At 46.0% G+C, this 19897-nt stretch overlaps 1 protein-coding gene across 1 annotated transcript in view; it reads left to right on the top strand.

Moving 5' to 3' along the window:
* Nucleotides 1–15887, top strand: part of igdcc3 (immunoglobulin superfamily, DCC subclass, member 3) — a 121044-nt gene extending 105157 nt beyond the window's left edge. The window contains exons 8-14 of the mRNA XM_021607201.2: nucleotides 1683–1930; nucleotides 6302–6466; nucleotides 6915–7103; nucleotides 7585–7689; nucleotides 8019–8154; nucleotides 8257–8482; nucleotides 8850–15887. Coding sequence (XP_021462876.1) covers nucleotides 1683–1930; nucleotides 6302–6466; nucleotides 6915–7103; nucleotides 7585–7689; nucleotides 8019–8154; nucleotides 8257–8482; nucleotides 8850–9026 — 1246 coding nt within the window. The 3' untranslated portion in view covers nucleotides 9027–15887. The remainder of the gene's footprint in view (nucleotides 1–1682; nucleotides 1931–6301; nucleotides 6467–6914; nucleotides 7104–7584; nucleotides 7690–8018; nucleotides 8155–8256; nucleotides 8483–8849) is intronic.
* Nucleotides 15888–19897: the final 4010 nt, after the last annotated feature.

Below are 19897 nucleotides of genomic sequence, written 5' to 3'. Positions count from 1 at the left end.
AGAATCTATAGATTAAGAGATGACGTGCAGGAGCTTGCAGGGATTTGTCGTCTTGCATGACGTCTACCTTGATGCTAATTTGCCATTTCAAATCTGAGAGTAAATAGAGCTGAATATATTGATAAAAGTCACCTTGTCCGAGAGAGATTTACACAGTTATCAAAACGTCACACCAGGGTAAGCCTACATGAAACACAGCCCTTATTTTAAGTGTTTCTTAAATCCCCTAAGGGAAAAACAATTGGAAGCATTTCCTTGTTTGACCGCTAGGTTTTATGGCTATTATGACACCTCCACTGTGGGGCTTTATTGTGAGGGGTACAGTATAGGCATTTACATTTAAGTCATTTTCATCTAGTCGGCTCGGAGATTACAAACCAGCAACCCTAAATGTACACTATGATCTTGTCCTTATGTTGTGTCCTTGAATTCCTTCAGTCTTTCCACGTCAACGACTTTGTTCATTGAATCGGAAAACCCTAAAGAACACCCACAGGTTTCTCATTCAGAGACTGCACACCTACAGCATGAACAAACTGGCCCCTGTTTCGCCCACATTTAAACGGGCTCGAGGTGCCCTGGAAAGGTAGTGAAGACGGATGTGGCCCATCTGTCTGTGTGGACACCTCCAGCCCGTTTAAACAGCTGTAGACATATCTAAGTCAACTGGAGTCAGACACACAATGATACGGAGAGAAGAGATAGATTGAAGTTCTTGTTTGAGGCCTTTCTGTAGAATAGCAGACCTAATCAGCAGGCAGGACGTGAGAAATGGATAGAATATAAGGCGTTCATTTGCAAACAATGATTGATCTTACACTCCCACCTTGAAGCTTTTCAAAAACGCACTTCTCACACCAGCTGTCGGCGTCTATCCCAAAGAAATGCAATATGCTGGAGGGGTTCATTTCCATATTATGCTCCTCTGTGTTAAATCTTTTATTTTCTCATCCCCTCAGGATTAAGAGGAGAAGAGCGGATTATTATGTATTCGGCTCTAATAATACCCCCCCCCCCTATGCCCTCCACCCCCCACACACATCACCCCATACTACACACACACACACACACCATCAAGTCATCCTTCAGCAACGGCAGATAGAGGGAGGAAGGAGGGATTGGAAGGGAGGCAGAGGGGAAGAAGGGTGGAGAGAGAAACATTGAAAACAGGGGAGTTAGGTGTGCACCACCACCCCCCACCTCCATCCCATCCTCCAGTAACGACTAATCCACTCCCAGCAGGATCATTCTGTAGTGACAGTGTATCTGCTTAGGATTGAGACATAAAAGAGGAGGGAACCGGCTAGTAGAAATGCCCTACTACTGGTGTACTGTAAATAAGACTTTGATTCAGATGCAACACAGACGGATTTCATACGGTATTCTATTATTTGCTTGACTGCCTGCTGTGAGAGTTTTAAACAAAGCCCTTGTCAGGTTTTGCCGGCTTTGTCTTCCTCAGAAAATGCCACCGCACGCACAATACAGTCATCTTCGAAATCAATATTCATCTCTGAGAGCTTCCTGTTTGCTTTCTCTACACTACCCAATAATATCCTAATCCTTCTCTCTGCAAACCAGAGACTCACGTCTTTCCTATGTCTCCTTTCCTCCCTCCTTCTTTACCCCTCCTTCTTCCCTCCTCCTCGGCCTCCTCTTCCTCCCTCCTCTTCTTCCTCAAGCACGCTGACCATCTATGGCATCAGTCAGGAGGACGAAGCCATCTACCAGTGCATCGCTGAGAACAGCGCCGGCTCCACCCAGGCCAGTGCCCGTCTCACCGTGCTGTGGGCAGACGGCCTGCCAGGGATGCCCAGTGTGGTGCGGGCCGAGGCCCTCTCACCCAACGCCATCCAGGTGTCCTGGAAGGAGTCTGCCCAGAACACTCAGGAGATCATCGGCTACGTGCTCCACATCCGCAGGACCACAGGTTCGTGGGTAACACCGTCTCTAACACACCACTGAAACACACAATAGTGCTCTGCCTCAGGTGAACTGGTTCACTATGGGGAGACTGGATACCGAGACATTGTAGTACATTCTCTACCATCTAGCTGTCACCTGAAAGAAAGGTGTTTTGCTTACATGCATTAGCTCTCTATGAGACGTGTGTTGTTTTACTGAGGTTATTGGGATGTCTGCCCTTAGCGTGTGGTAGTGTTGATACTGAAGGGGAGAAGAGTAGGGGAGAGGAGGAGAGAGTAGGGGAGAGGAGGAGAGAGCAGGAAAAAGCAGAAGGGAAGCTACAAAGAGGAGATAGCAGGAGAGAGGATGAAAGAGCAGGAGAGAACTGAAGAGAGGATGGGAAGGGAAGGGAAAAAATAAAAAAAGAAGAAGGAAAAGAATGAGAATGAGAAAACAGGAGACAGCAGGAGGGAGGAGAGAGCAGTAGACAGACAGCAGGAGAGAGGGGGGATGAGAGAGCAGTAGACAGACAGCAGGAGAGAGGGGGGATGAGAGAGCAGTAGACAGACAGCAGGAGGGAGGAGAGAGCAGTAGACAGACAGCAGGAGAGAGGGGGGATGAGAGAGCAGTAGACAGACAGCAGGAGAGAGGAGGGAGGAGAGAGCAGTAGACAGACAGCAGGAGAGCGGAGAGAGCAGTAGACAGACAGCAGGAGAGAGCAGTAGACAGACAGCAGGAGAGAGCAGGAGACAGACAGCAGGAGAGAGGGGGGATGAGAGAGCAGTAGACAGACAGCAGGAGGGAGGAGAGAGCAGTAGACAGACAGCAGGAGAGAGGGGGGATGAGAGAGCAGTAGACAGACAGCAGGAGAGAGGAGGGAGGAGAGAGCAGTAGACAGACAGCAGGAGAGCGGAGAGAGCAGTAGACAGACAGCAGGAGAGAGCAGTAGACAGACAGCAGGAGAGAGCAGGAGACAGACAGCAGGAGAGAGGAGAGAGCAGCAGACAGACAGCAGGAGAGAGGGGGGATGAGAGAGCAGTAGACAGACAGCAGGAGAGAGGAGGGAGGAGAGAGCAGTAGACAGACAGCAGGAGAGCGGAGAGAGCAGTAGACAGACAGCAGGAGAGAGCAGTAGACAGACAGCAGGAGAGAGCAGGAGACAGACAGCAGGAGAGAGGGGGGATGAGAGAGCAGTAGACAGACAGCAGGAGGGAGGAGAGAGCAGTAGACAGACAGCAGGAGAGCGGAGAGAGCAGTAGACAGACAGCAGGAGAGAGCAGTAGACAGACAGCAGGAGAGAGCAGGAGACAGACAGCAGGAGAGAGGAGAGAGCAGCAGACAGACAGCAGGAGAGAGGAGAGAGCAGTAGACAGACAGCAGGAGAGAGGAGAGAGCAGCAGACAGGCAGCAGGAGAGAGGAGAGAGCAGTAGACAGACAGCAGGAGAGAGGAGAGAGCAGCAGACAGGCAGCAGGAGAGAGCAGTAGACAGACAGCAGAAGAGAGGAGAGAGCAATAGACAGACAGCAGCAGAGAGCAGGAGACAGACAGCAGGAGAGAGCAGTAGACAGACAGCAGGAGAGAACAGTAGACAGACAGCAGGAGAGAGCAGTAGACAGACAGCAGGAGAGAGCAGTAGACAGACAGCAGGAGAGAGGAGAGAGCAGTAGACAGACAGCAGGAGAGAGCAGTAGACAGACAGCAGGAGATAGCAGTAGACAGACAGCAGGAGAGAGCAGTAGACAGACAGCAGGAGAGAGGAGAGAGCAGTAGACAGACAGCAGGAGAGAGCAGTAGACAGACAGCAAGAGAGAGCAGTAGACAGACAGCAGGAGAGAGCAGTAGACAGACAGCAGGAGAGAGCAGCAGACAGACAGCAGGAGAGAGCAGTAGACAGACAGCAGGAGAGAGGAGAGAGCAGTAGACAGACAGCAGGAGAGAGGAGAGAGCAGCAGACAGACAGCAGGAGAGAGGAGAGAGCAGTAGACAGACAGCAGGAGAGAGCAGCAGACAGGCAGCAGGAGAGAGCTGTAGACAGACAGCAGGAGAGAGGAGAGAGCAGTAGACAGACAGCAGGAGAGAGGAGAGAGCAGCAGACAGACAGCAGGAGAGAGGAGAGAGCAGTAGACAGACAGCAGGAGAGAGGAGAGAGCATCAGACAGACAGCAGGAGAGAGGAGAGAGCAGCAGACAGACAGCAGGAGAGAGGAGAGAGCAGTAGACAGACAGCAGGAGAGAGGAGAGAGCAGTAGACAGACAGCAGGAGAGAGGAGAGAACAGCAGACAGACAGCAGGAGAGAGCAGTGAGGACGTACTGTAACAGGACACCTTTTTCTCCAGCCACGCCAGGTTGGATGGACGCTCAGCCATCCTCATCCTTCATGTAGAGGAGCCATAAAAGTGGCTTTTAATTGATAATTGAATGAGACTAAATGTGATGTTGCCATGTTAATGTTTATTTGCTGGGGGTGTGAGGTGTGTTTGGGGTGGCAATCTCCAGTGTGTGTGTGTGGTTGTTTGATTGAGTGTGTGTGTGTGTGTGTGTGTGTGTGTGTGTGTGTGTGTGTGTGTGTGTGTGTGTGTGTGTGTGTGTGTGTGTGTGTGTGTGTGTGTGTGTGTGTGTGTGTGTGTGTGTGTGTGTGTGTGTGTGTGTGTGTGTCTCTATCTCTATGGGTGTGTGTGCAGCAGCGAAGGAGTACATCACCCAGGCACAGCTGCTGCTCTCTCTTCTGTAGTGCTATCAGATGTATAATTAAAGGCCCCAGGGGCTAGCCTATAGGAACTGCTTTAATTACCTACCAAAGACAGGCTGCCCCAATGGGCTGAGAGCTAGAGGTAGATAGATAATGGTTATGGGTGAGGAACTTTGACTTAAGGGCCATAACGAACAGTAACCCCCTCTCTCTTCAAATTTAACAAGCACTCACCTAGAGCCACCCCCTCGATTCACTAAGCTCTGTTGTTCACAGTCACAGCCCCTAATACCAAATGATGCAATCCTGACAGTACACTGTAAAAAAAATCTAATAGTTTCAACTAATTATTATTAAGTAACTAGTTCCGCAGCCTTTTTTGTGTGTTTACAAAAATTCCGGGCCAGGTATTACCCCAAAAATATATATAATGAGTTGGCCCAAACTTACTGTAGCTCCACTTTGAGAAAATGAAGGCAAAGATTGAAGCAACTTAAAATGATGTGTTTGCTCAAATTGTCTCATATGTTCAATCAACTAAAAATTCTTATTTGGGCATCTTACCTATAAAAAAAACTGTTGATCTAGTTTCACACACAGTGCTTTCAATTTACATATTTGACAGTGTGCATTTTTACAGTAATTCATACCCAACATGTCCTCACCTGGGACTTGAACTCACGACCTCTTGGTTCATGGCAGTACAATTCTCCTGCTACACCACCATGTCTTTGTCAGTAGCAGAGTTCACCTCTATTGCTACACTTTGCACTTCAAAGTAAATCTCAGCTCTGTTAAAAGTACACTCAAGAAAAACGATTTTATTTATTATAGTGATTAAGTAGTAATATTAGGACATAGTAAAATGCCAACTATTCAGAAAAGGTGTATAGTACCGGGGCCCCCTGTACATAGCTTCGTTATTCTTATTGTGTTACTTTTTATTATTACTTTTTATTTTAGTCTACTTGGTAAATATTTTCTTCTTCTTGAACCGCACTGTTGGTTAAGGGCTTGTAAGTAAGCATTTCCCGGTAAAGTCTACACTTGTTGTATTCGGCGCATGTGACTAATAAAGTTTGATTTGATTATCTGAGAATTGACACAGACATGGTGGTGTAGCAGGAAGCTTGGCATGCTGTGGAACATGAGGTTGTGAGTTCAAATCCCACTTGAGGACATGTTGAATAATGATTCATGTAATAATGTATCTCAAATATGTAAGTTGAAGAGCACTGTGTGGTTAACTAGTTTCACAGCCTCTTTTTAGTTAAGATGCTCAAATCATAATGTATAGCTGAATGAACATATGAGACAAGTTGAGCAAAAATGTACTGCATTTTTGCCTATGTATAAGCTGAAAGTAAAAGCCTAAGTGTTGTTGTTCATTAGTTTACTCCAATTAGGGGGGTGCTGGTAGGGTTAGGAAAATATATATATTTTTACTATATATTATTTATTTTTTTTAATATTTTTTCCATAAAAATATATGGGGGGATTGGAAATGATGCAGATAATTACGTTGATAGAAGCCACAATTTATCTGCAATATTAAAGCTGATCTACCCCTTACAAAAATAGTTACTTAGTAATAATTAGTTGAAACAACTCAATTTTTTACAGTGTACAGATAATAGTTCAATTGAACAATCTCGCTCTCTCTTTTTCTCTCTCTCTTTCTCCCTCCATGTCCATCCCTCTCTCAGACCCTGTGGAGATGGAGTACCAGGAAGCCGTCAGTAAGGTGACTCTACAGCAGGTCGTGGGTGATCTGGAGCCCTCCACCGGCTATACCTTCTATGTGAAGGCCTACACGTCCCGCGGAGCCAGCAAGCCCTCCGAGAGCGCCACCGAGAGCACACTGGGCGAAGGTGTGCCTTGCGAACGCACACACTTGCACAAACACAAATAGAGCACCCCCCCCCCCCCACACACACACACACACACACACACACACACACACACACACACACACACACAGAAGCATATGCAAACAGCACACACAAAGACTTACACACACAGGCTTGCGCACACACACATAAACGCTCACTTAATTGGTGGTAATTACATGGACCAAAAAAGGTTTTTATGAGTTGTTTATTGTAAAGGTTCTGTAAAACACCTACAGGAGTCTGTAGTACTGTAGCCACATATCTGACTGAGATATACTGAGAAAGTACTAAAGACCTGTTTTATAGACTAAAACATGGTTGACTTAACAAGCCTGATGGCTTGTGTTTAATTTAATATATCGTGTAGTTTGTTTTTGTTATGTGGATGTTTAATGGATTCTAACACCACTGTGTGTGTGTGTTTCAGTGCCAGCACCCCCGTCACTGTTCATTAAATTGGTGAACAGCAGTGTGGTGCAGGCGGTGTGGGAGCCATCCTCTAAGATGGGCCAACATGAGGGCTTCAGGCTGTACTACAGGAGGGTCCACACCCCCCTCTTCACCGGACCACTCACCTTCACCCGCAACGTCACCCAGTACAACATCACCCAGCTGGGTGAGACAGGGGGACATGGGCTGGGGGCTGGGGGCTGGGGGCTGGGGGCTGAGGGCTGAGGGCTGGGGGCTGAGGGCTGAGGGCTGGGGGCTGGGGACTGAGGGCTGGGGGCTGAGGGCTGGGGGCTGAGGGCTGAGGGCTGGGGGCTGGGGACTGAGGGCTGGGGGCTGGGGGCTGAGGGCTGAGGGCTGGGGGCTGAGGGCTGAGGGCTGGGGGCTGGGGACTGAGGGCTGGGGGCTGGGGGCTGAGGGCTGGGGGCTGAGGGCTGAGGGCTGGGGGCTGAGGGCTGGGGGCTGAGGGCTGGGGGCTGGGGACTGGGGGAAAGATCCATGGAGATGTGTTGAGGGGATTGTTACACGGTCAATGTGTTTAAAGCCATGCCTTGAATGATTGTACATTAGAAGCCAACTCTATTCATGTGGCTATATGTCTCAACTGCTCTCTCTCTCTCTCTCTCTCTCTCTGTTCCTCCTCTCCTCAGATCCAACCCTGGTGTATGAGATTAAGGTTCTGGCCTTCAACCAACACGGAGACGGCAACGCCACCATGCGCTTCGTCTCACTGAAGGAGGCTGTGGAGAAATCAGGTGACTTCCTGCTGCACACGCACACAAACACTCACGCAGACCAGGGCTCACACGTCCTGTAATCTCTTCAGAGCAGCGTTGAAGAGGCCTCATGCAGGCTGCTGTGTGTGTTTACAGCTCTCCGTTTGACTGGATCACTCCATGCTGCCACAGCATTGGTAGTCTGGCTGGCAGCACTAGATTAGATTGTGGGTGTACTGTATGACAGCTCTGTGTTGTGGGCTTTGTTTCTCTGTGTGTATGTGTGTGTCACTGTGCTGCGTGGCATTGCTGTTGTCCTTACTGGGCTGTGTGTGTGTGTGTGTGTGTGTGTGTGTGTTTCTCTACAGTGTTGAACACCCCCTGTGACTGTGTGAAGGATGAACAGAGCAAGACCTCTACAGCCGGCATCATCATCGGCATCCATATAGGAGTCACCTGCATCGTTTTCTGCGTGCTCTTCCTCATGTTCAGCTACAGGGGGAGGTGAGTATTGGTGCAACGACAAGGATACTATGTGTGTCTGTGTGGGCTTGATCCTGGCAGGGGGCCTGACGGTGGGTTTTGGTGGGAATTGTGTTCCTCCAGGTTGATGACGTGTAAGACAGTGCAGGCCACCCCCCAGGTCGGGCGTAACATTTCCCTAGAATCGTCGTCCTCCTCCCAGGGGGCCCTGGCCTTAAACGGGGTGAGCAGGTCAGGCATGGAAGTGAACGGAAGCGTTGCTGGGAAGAGCAGGGGAGACAGTAACGAGCTGGAGAGACTCTTCTCAGGCCCGTCCCACTGTGGAGACCTAGCTGACAGTTCACGCATGGTGAGTAGAGGGCCTGACACCAAGTCAACTGAAATCAAGTCAAAAGAGTTCAATTTATCCAAGTCTAGAATGATGCAATGGGCTAGATTTACGTTAGATTGGCCATTTTCTATATTACCATATTAAAGCTGGAATCGTTCATTGGTGAAACTGCCACGCCCGTTAACTATATTACAACAACAGCATAGTTACTGCAAACAACTAACACAGTTTTCCCCTCGTTGCACACGCAATAGAACAGCACTATTTGTACTGCAATTTTCACCTCGTCAACAGAACAACAGCAACGGCAGTGGGGCGGACGGTAGCGCTGTTTCCCCTACTACACATTCCATCTTTAACTACATTACTGTGTGTGTGTTTCCAGTTGGATAGATCCCTGGTGTCCTGTGCGCTGAACGAGACCCAGTTGTCCACTCTGCCGTTGGATGACTTCAGCCTTGTGGAGGAGGACAGAGAGACGCAGTTCCAGAGGCCTCCAGCAGAGGGCCGGGGGGCCAGTGACAGGGCTGTGGCCGGGGTCACCCAGCAGGACCAGACCTGATAGAAGCATGAAGGTCAAGTCTGTGACACGGTCACAGTGTCACCTCAGACTCGTATCACACTCAGGTCGACCGAAGTATTTCTTTTCATATTCGTTTTTCTTTGTGCAAAGAATTGTATTATTGGTAAGTTAAATAAGTCGCTTTCTGGAAAAGTTATAGGGTCTTGGACTCGTTCTTGGAGGTCTCCCCGGCCTAGGTTTTTGGTGCGCTTTTGTGATGGACGGCTAGGTTTTTACCTTCGGCAGGTGAATGATGTGTTCTTGTTTTTTTTTTTTACCTCCTTCATTTCCTGGTTGCCGGCAGCACACGGAATAGATGTCCAGAATGTCTTTGTTATACACTCATCATTTTATCTCAGAATCAAATATGTTTTTATTTCTCTACTATCTCACTAAATGGTATTAAGTTATTGGCCTTATTTCTACTTTTTCTTTCCATGTCAAAGACTGCTGCCTCCTCTTAGCCTAGCAAGGATTCCACAAACGCATCCAACGAAGACTAAGGCCTTCTTCCAGTGATTTCATATATTCTCTGTCTCAGGACTTTTATTTTCAGTGATATCGTTTTTTTATTTTTTTTATTAGTTCTCGGCCTTCATACAGGTTCTCTACTTTCTCTGTGAACCTTAGAATTCAACAAAAACCTACCTCAGCCGGAATGAATGTGACGTGGGAAACCTTTTGAATCCGTCTTTTCCCCTTGCGTTCAGTTACTTTTACATGTAGAGCGATCGGTTCGTAAAACACGAGAACAGGTGCCACGCTACCTCAGATGTCAAGAACCGTCGCTCTCCTGCTTGTCGAAAGCCGGAAAAAGGAGAGAGAGAAAAAATCTAACGGAAAAGCACTTCAAGAAAACGCTGAAGTCCACGTTCTACCTCAAGATAACAATGTTGTAGTTGTTCTTTCTTTCATAATGAAACATGTACTTCTGTTGTGAGAGCTCCTGGCTTCCCTCCGTCGATGAATTGCTGTTTGTGGATATGTCAGTACCTCATGCAAGTTGACAGATGATATTGTTGTATGTATTCTACTTGTAAAGACATTTTTCAGCGTTTTCCATCGTGTTTGTCTGAGATATTTTGTCTTTGTTTTTATTTGAATCTTAGTTGCTTCTGTTGATTGAAAAGACTGTTAGCGATGCACTGCACAGCCACTAATCATTTCAGGACAGTTTTACTGCTATGTGAGAACTGCTGCAAATATTCCATTGGGCAGGTGAGGATTTAGTTACATTTACACTCGATTGAGACATACATTATATGTGTATTTATGAATGATTGCGTGACGGAACTGTATGTGTGCGCGCGTGCGTACTTGTCTGCCTGCCTGCGTGTGTGTGTGTGTGTGTTTTTGTGTGTGTACGCTAGATACCGAGTGAATGTGATGTATAAAGAAAATGAAGCACAAATGTATCACAATGTCATTCTAGGCGTTGACAACCACAAATGTTAATGTATCTGATATGATACCAGGTAATTGGCTCTTTAATTGACAATAGAGTCGTTCTAATCTGATTTTTGGCCTGCCTGTCACTCACTCGAAGCTGTGGCACAGTGCACTCCTTTGTTATATTTAATCAGGGCTCAAATCAAATCAATTCCCTTCTGTCATAAAGGAATAGCCCAGACTTCTCGGGCCTGTCCATCCCAGATCCCTCACTCCATCCCTCCTCCACACTGACAAATGAAAGTGCTTCAGGAAAACCTTTATCACACTGCTGCATGTAAATCCAGAGGGAGATGGTTTAACAGGTGGACCACAGCTATTAACTCACAGGTCTGAGTTCAGTGTGCTCATGCTGTCATCTTCCTGAGCAAACACACAGTCAACTTGATGTTATTAGACTTGGATCTGATCCAGGGTCAGATCTGGGACCACTGCTCCACCTGTTCCTCCAGAACCATGCTCTCTGGAGCTGGAGCTTCCCTGAGGCAGAGCCAACCTGAGCCAGGCCAGTACTCTTACGGTAGCCTGGGTTAGGGCCGCTGTCCGACGGACCCCCTGTCTTCTCCCTGGCTCTCTCTTCTGTAGAGATAGATCCCCTATGAACTCTATGCTCTCTACTGTGTCTCAGTCACGTAATGGCCTAAAGCAGTATTACTCTGGTACCTACCTCAACCCCGACACGACAGGCCTGCTCTCAGGTTGCTCCTTCTCACACTTCTATATGTGCATAAATATACACCACACACACACACACAAACGTAATGACACACACACTCCTAGGGAAGGGAGGATGTCTTCAGGGCCTTGTGGTAGTGCATTTGTGTGACAGAAAAACAGTTGTTTTTGTCTTTATGCTTAGCTTTTGTGGATGTGAATGTATCACAATTGTTTTTATTACATTTTTGTTGTATCAGAAGCTTTTACGTTTTTGTTTTTCCACTCAACCTTGAATGTCTTTGAACATGTGTCTGTTATGGACTAATAAACGAGGACATCAAGCACTCACTGCAAACTGTAGTACAGCTACTCAGTATAAACTGTAGTACGGCTACTACTCTTTTACTCCCAGAACCCTCCTCACAGATGATCTGCAGCAACAGGTGTTTGTAAATACAGATAATGAACAGTTACCAGTTCTCACCCCTGATTTATTGCAAGGGGTTTCTGCAGTTATCATACTCAAATTGTGTCAATAAATGGAGTAACTCCATTAGATATGAAATACTGTACCTTTCATATAAAACCTCTACTGTGAAGACACACACATATTCCTACCTTCCTAGGCTGCAGTCATCGATTGAATTGTAGTAATTTGTTGGTCCAATATGTTTGAGTTAGATCGTTTAGAGCAGCCAGTGCTCTCATCCCTTTGTAGTTGGCTGATTAGAGGAAGTGTGTGCAGCGCTTGGTCCATCCTAGATTTGATATGGTAACGACACTAGCCTGAAACGGACTGGTTAAATAAATGGGATGTCTGTGTTAAAGCCGGGCTGTGGAACTGTGTTTCTATTAGACTATCTATTGTACAGTTGTAATGCACATTACATTCCAGAGACGTGTGTCAGTGTGATCCTCCGGCAGAGGGTTTTTATTGTGCGATGCAGTAGAAGTCGTTGTTGTTAATGCTTTGCATTGTTGCCCGAAAACGTGGAACCAGAACTCACTTGCAGTAATTCTGTACTTTGTGTTTGTTTGTTTCTTCACCGTACGTTTCTTTTATTGTCTCGCGGGTCTTCATTTCTGGTATTGTTGTTGTACATATGATGGTAGATTTACATTGCAAGTCTTAGTAAACAATAACGATAGTTGTCAAACTAGCAGAAAGAAATGCCTCAATGTTACACGCGTGTATTTATGAACTGTTGATGTAATATTCTCTCTAGTGCTTCTTTAAAAGCGTAAAAGATGTTTGTGAGGAGGGGTCTCTCCAGAGAAACCAGAGGTACTTTTTCTTAATAATTTACGGTTCATTTCCGATGCTGGAAATTGCCCACATCTCATCCATGATTTGACAGGTTTTAGTGCCATACAGTGCACAACTTATTTACCCTTCACCCAGAATGCCGAGCTGTAAAATGGGGCGTCATGTTTACATGATTGATACGATCATTATTCTCCCAGTGCTTTTACACTCCTATAGATCAATGTTAAGAGCTGCCCTCTGTGATCAACTGCTGAAGCTGCTCTGGTCTATTCTGACTTATTACCACTCCATTGGCTGGTGAGATGAGATTCTCTCACTATCTCTTCTCAGCCCTGCTTCTTCCTCTCGTGAGATTCCCATCCGCTGAGTTTGTTTCTCTGGACAAAGAGAGAGTGGGCTGACTGTGCTCAGGGAACGTCTATCTAATCCTTATGTTGTATTCGTCACAGCGGAACATGGACTGGGCGCTCCACTATGAGAGTCCATGTCATTTAGTACAATCTTCCTCTCACAGTGCTCTGACTGTGCCCTATTCAACCAGTTTAGGGGGAGGGACTGCCTTTTTTTGTTTATCAACTAGGCAAATACTCAAGGAGATAATCTCTCCACTTTCACACATACTGAGCAGATAATGGTAATCCTCCATGCATGAAGATGTATAGCCTCAGTGAGCCACGTATATAGGGATTCATGAATGAAGTTCACAACCTCTCTTCTTAGTACGGTTTTGTCTCCTTTTGTCTCTCTTCCTTGCCCCTCTCTGTAATGCCACCTCTCCCTACACACACACACACACACACACACCAGCGACACACACACATCTTTGTAAAGAAAGGAGTGTTTGTCAGAATTACCCCAGTGCCCCAGCTCTCCCCAGAGAGAATCAGGGGAGAGACATTAGCTGGTTTATCTCTGGCCACACAAGGCTATTGAGAACTGGAGAGTAAACACATCAAACTGGGAATCTGTAAAACAAACATTTTTTTCTGTGTGACAATAATGTTACCATTTCAGCTCTTTAAGCCTCTTCATGAAAGGGATTAAATGTTCAACCGTTTTCTCTGTTCTCTAACCCAGCCATGGAAGGCGAGGGGAAACTCTGAAACTACTGCTGGCCATGTTATTTTGTTCTTTTTTGTTTCTTTCTGTTTCTGCAGATGCTATACATGCTAATTAGGACTCCTGACAAGTTAGGAACTCTCTCAACTGGCAGTTGCTGACCAGTGGCCACAAAGGAAATAGTCAAGTATCTACCAAAACTAATATAGACACTTGCACAATCTTGTAGAAGTGATTGTTTGAATTTTAGATCAAGTTACTGTAGGAGTAGGTACTCACGGTATGCCACACTGGCCTGACATCTTAAAACAACGAAGGTAACCCTCTCCCCAAACTGGTTTGTGCCTGAGTTAGTATCTTAGTAAGAGTTGTTGCAACACGTCCGTGAAATATGGTGTGGTGTCGAAGCTACATGAGGTACAACTCCAAGTCTGTTGTAGAAACAGGAGAAAGGGAGCTACATATTGTAGGGACTTGGCGAAAACGATTACAGCGATATCTCATTGTTGACATGTCTGACGATGTAACCGACGAACAAGGCCTGTTGAGGGATTGGCCTTTGTGTCATGCTGTAACACCACACAGTTCAGATGTATTGATCTGTTAATATGTGCTGTATTGATGACTGTGGCACCAAATGACTATACTTTTGATTGTAAATTGATTACATTTCTGGTGCTATTATCTCTCAGATATTCTCCCCCCCCCAAAAAAAAACTTGCTGACTGTACATGTCAGATAATGCTGATTTGAAGATTTTCAAATCATTTGAATTCTTGTCATTTAATGGTGAATTAATGGAATTGTAACTTAACGCATGTGTGAGATCAGTAGTATATTTGCACCTCTGTCGAGAAACACGTTAACTCCAATGTATTTCAGCATGGGCCACTGAGAGAAGTCGTTTTTTCAAACCATATCTTTCTCAGCTATTCGCAAATGTTGCTGTTTTAGCAGGCTGCTAAAGTGTTAGTTTGTCATTATTGGATTTGTGATGGTGACACTGTGACATTTAGCCATTGGAATAGGGCAAATATTGTCATCTCAACATGGTGCTATTGATGTTTCTATTCCACACCTTTGGTCTACATATTTGACAGTGTGTATTTGCTGCAACTCTTTCTACTCAGAGAGACATTGTTATGTATCACCTTGACTGCTTGTTGATCCTCTTCATATCGTCTTACCTGTTATTATCACTCACGTTGTCCTGTTTGATCCCTTTTCCACCACTACGAGATGTAATTGATTCACCGTCAAAAACCGTAAAATCCAGTTCATGGTCACTAAACCGTGGAGACAATAAAGCATGAACCTCTCCATACAAACGTTTTATCAGCATGTGTTCATGTTAAAGCTTTAGAGAAGCATGCGCTTCTGGAGATACACACAGAGTTTGCACAGCTTTAATCTACAGTACAGACCTGCGTTGTTACGGCATCAGCAGGGATACGAGAGCTGCTTGTATCTCCAGGTAAACTTGTGCCAACTTACTGTAGCTACAGTTGAGCTTACACAGGTGGTATTACTGTCATATTTGATCTCCTCTTACCCAGTTTGGTTGGCAATACTGACTGTATGCCTCCTCACAAACCTGTGGCATTCTCTCCACCAGGCACAGAAGCCTCCAGGCACATCGCACAGGGCAAGGGGAAAAGGCTTTCTCGTACAGTTATTATGCGTACGACTGTCAAAGTCATTGTTGCTACTGCTACTACCATGCCATTGGGTTATGGTATCGCTGCCAGGGTGCTAACCTAAACCAAATGTCAAATACAGTGCCCAGACAGTTTCTATAGCCTCACTGTACTTTTAATGGGGGCAAAGGCGCCTCGGTTTTTAGTGCTTGTGTTGGGTTTGATATAGGGACAGAGCTGGTGTGATGAGAATAGCCAGGCTATGGAGAAGGATCTAAGAGAGCACAAACCTGTACAGTATAGTATAATCAGCTGCATATTGTCTGTGGGGAGCTGTTCAGTCACATCTGTCTGTCTGTTTGTCTACCTGTGTGTCTGTCTGTCGGTCTATACGTCTATCCGTCTATATGTCTGTCTGTGTATCTGTCTGTCTGTGTCTGTCTGGCTATATGTCTGCTGTGGTCAGTGCCTCTGCCTGCCCAAGTGTCCCACAATCAAATTCAGGTCAATATGAAATGATTTTAAGAGATTTTAGATCATTTTTCCCATCAGGGATCACTTGTATGTGTCCACAAATGTGTGTTCTCTATGATACAGTATCTGTAGTTGGTCGTGATGGTTGGTCGTGATTCACATGTGTATACATATGAATAATACTGTATGTATGTGTATATGTGTATAAAGACAGACTAGATATTTTTTAGTGGTTTGTTTTAGAAGTCATTGTGCCACGCTGATTAAAGGCAAAAGACGACAACAACAATGTTAATAAACTAGCTCTAGTAATTAAAAGGACAGGTGTGAAGTGTTTCTTACTCTGCGTGTGGATGTGTGTGCATGGGCGTGTGGTTGTTTTGGCGACACAATTATCTTTGCATTTGTCTCACATATTATAATTAAGAAATTGACGGCCTTCATCAAAAGCACATTCACGCTCATGACACATCAGGTTAAATAAGGCATAGCAGAAAATGGAAACACAAGGTTAACCCTGTTCTGTTAATGCCTCACATTCTACCATGATGAACCCCATTCATGTCGTTGGTTTATAATACGCTCATTACCGTATGCAGATTGTGTCCTTGGTACTGCACAACATGCCATGTGCAGTGTTTACCACGTGAAGGCTGCAGGGGAAGTCTCGGACTATTGAACAGGATGGGAAATGCTGACGGATTTCTAGTCAATCCAACATAGTCAGACTTTAAGAAAGACTAGGAATCTAAATCAAACTCTCTCTGCATCTCGCTTATTTGGGCTGTAAATTATATTCTGAAGCCTGTTTCAATACTAGTTTCATCATCCAGTTCACTTGCTTAAATGTAAATCCTGGAGAGAAAACCAGCACCAAAACCTCTCTATCTAATTGAACACCTTCTTTACCCTCCACTCCTTAATCCTAATTGTAAATTCTAAATCGGAACATATTGTTACCGTAATCCTAAACTTTTAGAATCCCTTACTTTACTAGCGAGGGGATATCCATCATTTATCCGGTTAAGCCATGGATGACGAGTAAAAAGTGTGTGTCGTTATTTACTTTGGTAAAACATGCACGTCTTCACCTGGCAGTAACTGTGTGTACTAGGGCTGGGAATAGCCAGGGAACTCACACTCCCATATTATCATGATACTTAGGTGGCGATACGGTATGTATTGCGATTCTCACGATTCTATATGTATTGTCGAAACGATACGATATATCGTCAAAAATAAGGTCCAGATATGTAACTACATCGATGTTTTTTCCCCCATCGCTAGTAGTGTGTACACTATATTAGTCTAAAGTGGTCTGCTATTTGTGTCTATGTACGTGTATGGGGCTTTCCCTGAGCCCCACAGTGCAGTCTCACACTGCCACGCTGTCCCAGTAATGACATTAACAGTCCTGTTTGTCAGTATGGGCTGGCTCAGTGGGCCCCCCTGGGTATAGTACAGTATGAAATGCATGTGAATGCCCCTGTAATCTGAGGCACCCTGACTCTGCCTCGCTCCCCAATGCATGAGATCAATAACAGCACTATGAATAACATTGATCTTAGTGCATTTGATTGTACGGCATTGTTTCAACTAGAGATATGAGGTATGAGAACTTGTCCATGCAGCACACACACACACACACACGTATACACACATTTACATACACACACACACACACACACACACACACACACACACACACACACTCCTAGATGTGACTGTCATATATTTTGCAGTCACAGGAGGCTGGTGTCATCTTCATTGGGGAGGATGGGCTCGTTGTAATGGCTGGAGCGGAATTGGTGGAATGGTTTCAAATACATCAAACGCACGGTTTACATGTGTTTGATGCCATTCCATTCGCTCCGTTCCGGCCATTATTATGGTCATTCTCCCCTCAGCAGCCTCCTGTGATGTGTTGTGTATGTGTATCTGTGTGCGGTGTGTATGTGTGTATGTATCTGTGGCGTTTACATGTATCTGTGTGTTGTGTACATGTATGTGTGTATGAGAGTGTGTGTGAGAGTGTGAGAGAGAGTGTATGAGAGTGTGTGTGAGGGAGAGTGTGTGAGAGAGTGTATGAGAGTGTGCGTGAGAGAGAGTGTATAAGAGTGTGTGTGAGAGAGAGTGTGTGTGAGAGAGTGTGTGAGAGAGTGTATGAGAGAGTGTATGAGAGTGTGTGTGAGAGTGTGAGAGAGTGTGTATGAGAGTGTGTGTGAGAGAGAGTGTGTGAGAGAGAGTGTATGAGAGAGTGTGTGAGAGAGTGTGTGAGAGAGAGTGTATGAGAGTGTGTGTGAGAGAGTGTGTGAGAGAGTGTATGAGAGTGTGTGTGAGAGAGAGTGTGAGAGAGAGTGTATGAGAGTGTGTGTGAGAGTGTGTGTGAGAGAGAGAGTGTATGAGAGTGTGTGTGAGAGTGTATGAGAGTGTGTGTGAGAGAGAGTGTATGAAAGAGTGTGAGAGAGTGTGTGTGAGAGATTGTATGAGAGTGTGTGTGAGAGAGAGTTTCTGAGAGAGTGTGTGAGAGAGAGTGTATGAGAGTGTGTGTGAGAGAGTGTGTATGAGAGTGTGTGTGAGAGAGTATGAGAGAGTGTGTGAGAGTGTGTGTGAGAGAGTATGAGAGAGTGTGTGAGAGTGTGTGTGAGAGAGTGTGTGAGAGAGAGCCCTGCGGCGCTGGTTTCTTCATTATCTCTTGCGATAGTAAATCAGAGAAAACAGGGAGCTGTGTTCACAGGCAGGATGGATGGCCCCTCAACCACATAACAGCACAGAGCTGAGCAGAGTGGCCCAGACTGGCCATATAAACCAGTGAAACTCTATCCCTGGCCACAGCCGGACCACCTCCACTGGGGGTCAACCAGCCCCCCCTGACCCCACATCATTTAGGCCCGAACTAAGAGAGGGGGACCTCTGCACTCCCCAAGAGCGCTTCAAGAAAGGGGGGCGCAGCTGTCTTTTGGATTCTCACAACGCACGCCTTTTAGCAGCTCAAAGGGAGCAGTCGAGAGAGAAGGGGGTCACAGGTCAGACCAGCCAACTTTCATGCCCACCTCCCTCTGAAGTTTTCTGCTTTTTTTACTGCTTCCAGATTTCCCAGCCGTAACACACTTCCCAGGTGACTGTGAAGGGGAAACGTACCTCCTCACACATCGCAAATAATCAAAACCATCTTGTCAGCTTCTCTGGTTTTGGAGTGGGTCCTCTGTTTGTCTTTGTGTGTCTTTTTGTGTATTTTTCTAATTGTAGGGGTGGTGTTTTGACATTTCTGGAACGGCCTCATACTAAGCACAGATGAGTTACAGTAATTTTGACCGCTACCCTTCCCATCCCCTTCGGATGGTGCTGGACTGACATTTCTTCCCTTTGGTCATGGTGGAGTCATATAGGATTTCAGTGCTAGCTCACATTGTGTCATGTGTGATGGAGGATGTATGCATTAACTTTGGGAAGCCACAGGAGATGTGGCACTGAACGCATTAATGGAGTGACTGGTTCTCCCCAGAAAGGAGGACTGATGTAATTGCAGACAGTGCCGAGGGAATTGCTATGAAGGAGTAAAATGGCTGCCCCTATAACACACTTCTATGTATTTGCCGGAAATAAATCTGGTGACCTTTTCAGTGGCAGTGAGTGAATGTCTCACATGCACAGATATGGAATCATATCTCTGACACATGCACTTATCTCTTTCTCTCTCCCTCCCTCTCCATCTATTTCTCCCCTCTCCCTCTCCCTCTCCCTCTCCCTCTCCCTCTCCCTCTCCCTCTCCCTCTCCCCCACACACATACAGTACACACACATCAGCCCCTGAAGAAAGAAAGAAAATGAAAGGAAAGGAAAGGAAAGGAAAGGAAGGAAGGAAGGAAGGAAGGAAGGGGAGGAGAGCTGCTGTCATTGGACACGCAGGCAGGCAGAGATGTCGCATCCCCAGAGCGCCTGATGCCTGAGATGTGTGAAGCAGGACAAAGAGGGGAGAGAGAGAGGGAGAGAGGGAAGCTGGGAGGGGAGGAGGAGGAAGAGAAATGACATCTCCAAAAGCACCCATCCGTGAGCCCAAGGAGCCCCTCCCTAATCAAACACATGCACACAGAGTGAAAGCCAGCAGCCATGGCACCAGTAATAGCTGGGAGAAAGAGACAGAGCCCCAGCCTGCTCAGCTGGCTGAGAAACACATGCAGCCTTTGTTCGCACAGGAAAAGACAAATACATATTTACCTTGCTTTGGCCTTGAAGATGAAAAATAGCTTGGGCATAATGACATGACAAAATATATAATTAATTGTATGTTTGACTGACTTGGACATTTTCAGTATTGATTTCCCTGG

The sequence above is a fragment of the Oncorhynchus mykiss genome, chromosome 6 (assembly GCF_013265735.2).
Source record: "Oncorhynchus mykiss isolate Arlee chromosome 6, USDA_OmykA_1.1, whole genome shotgun sequence".
Classification (NCBI taxonomy): domain Eukaryota; kingdom Metazoa; phylum Chordata; class Actinopteri; order Salmoniformes; family Salmonidae; genus Oncorhynchus; species Oncorhynchus mykiss.
This window is presented reverse-complemented; position numbering and strand designations above follow the sequence as displayed.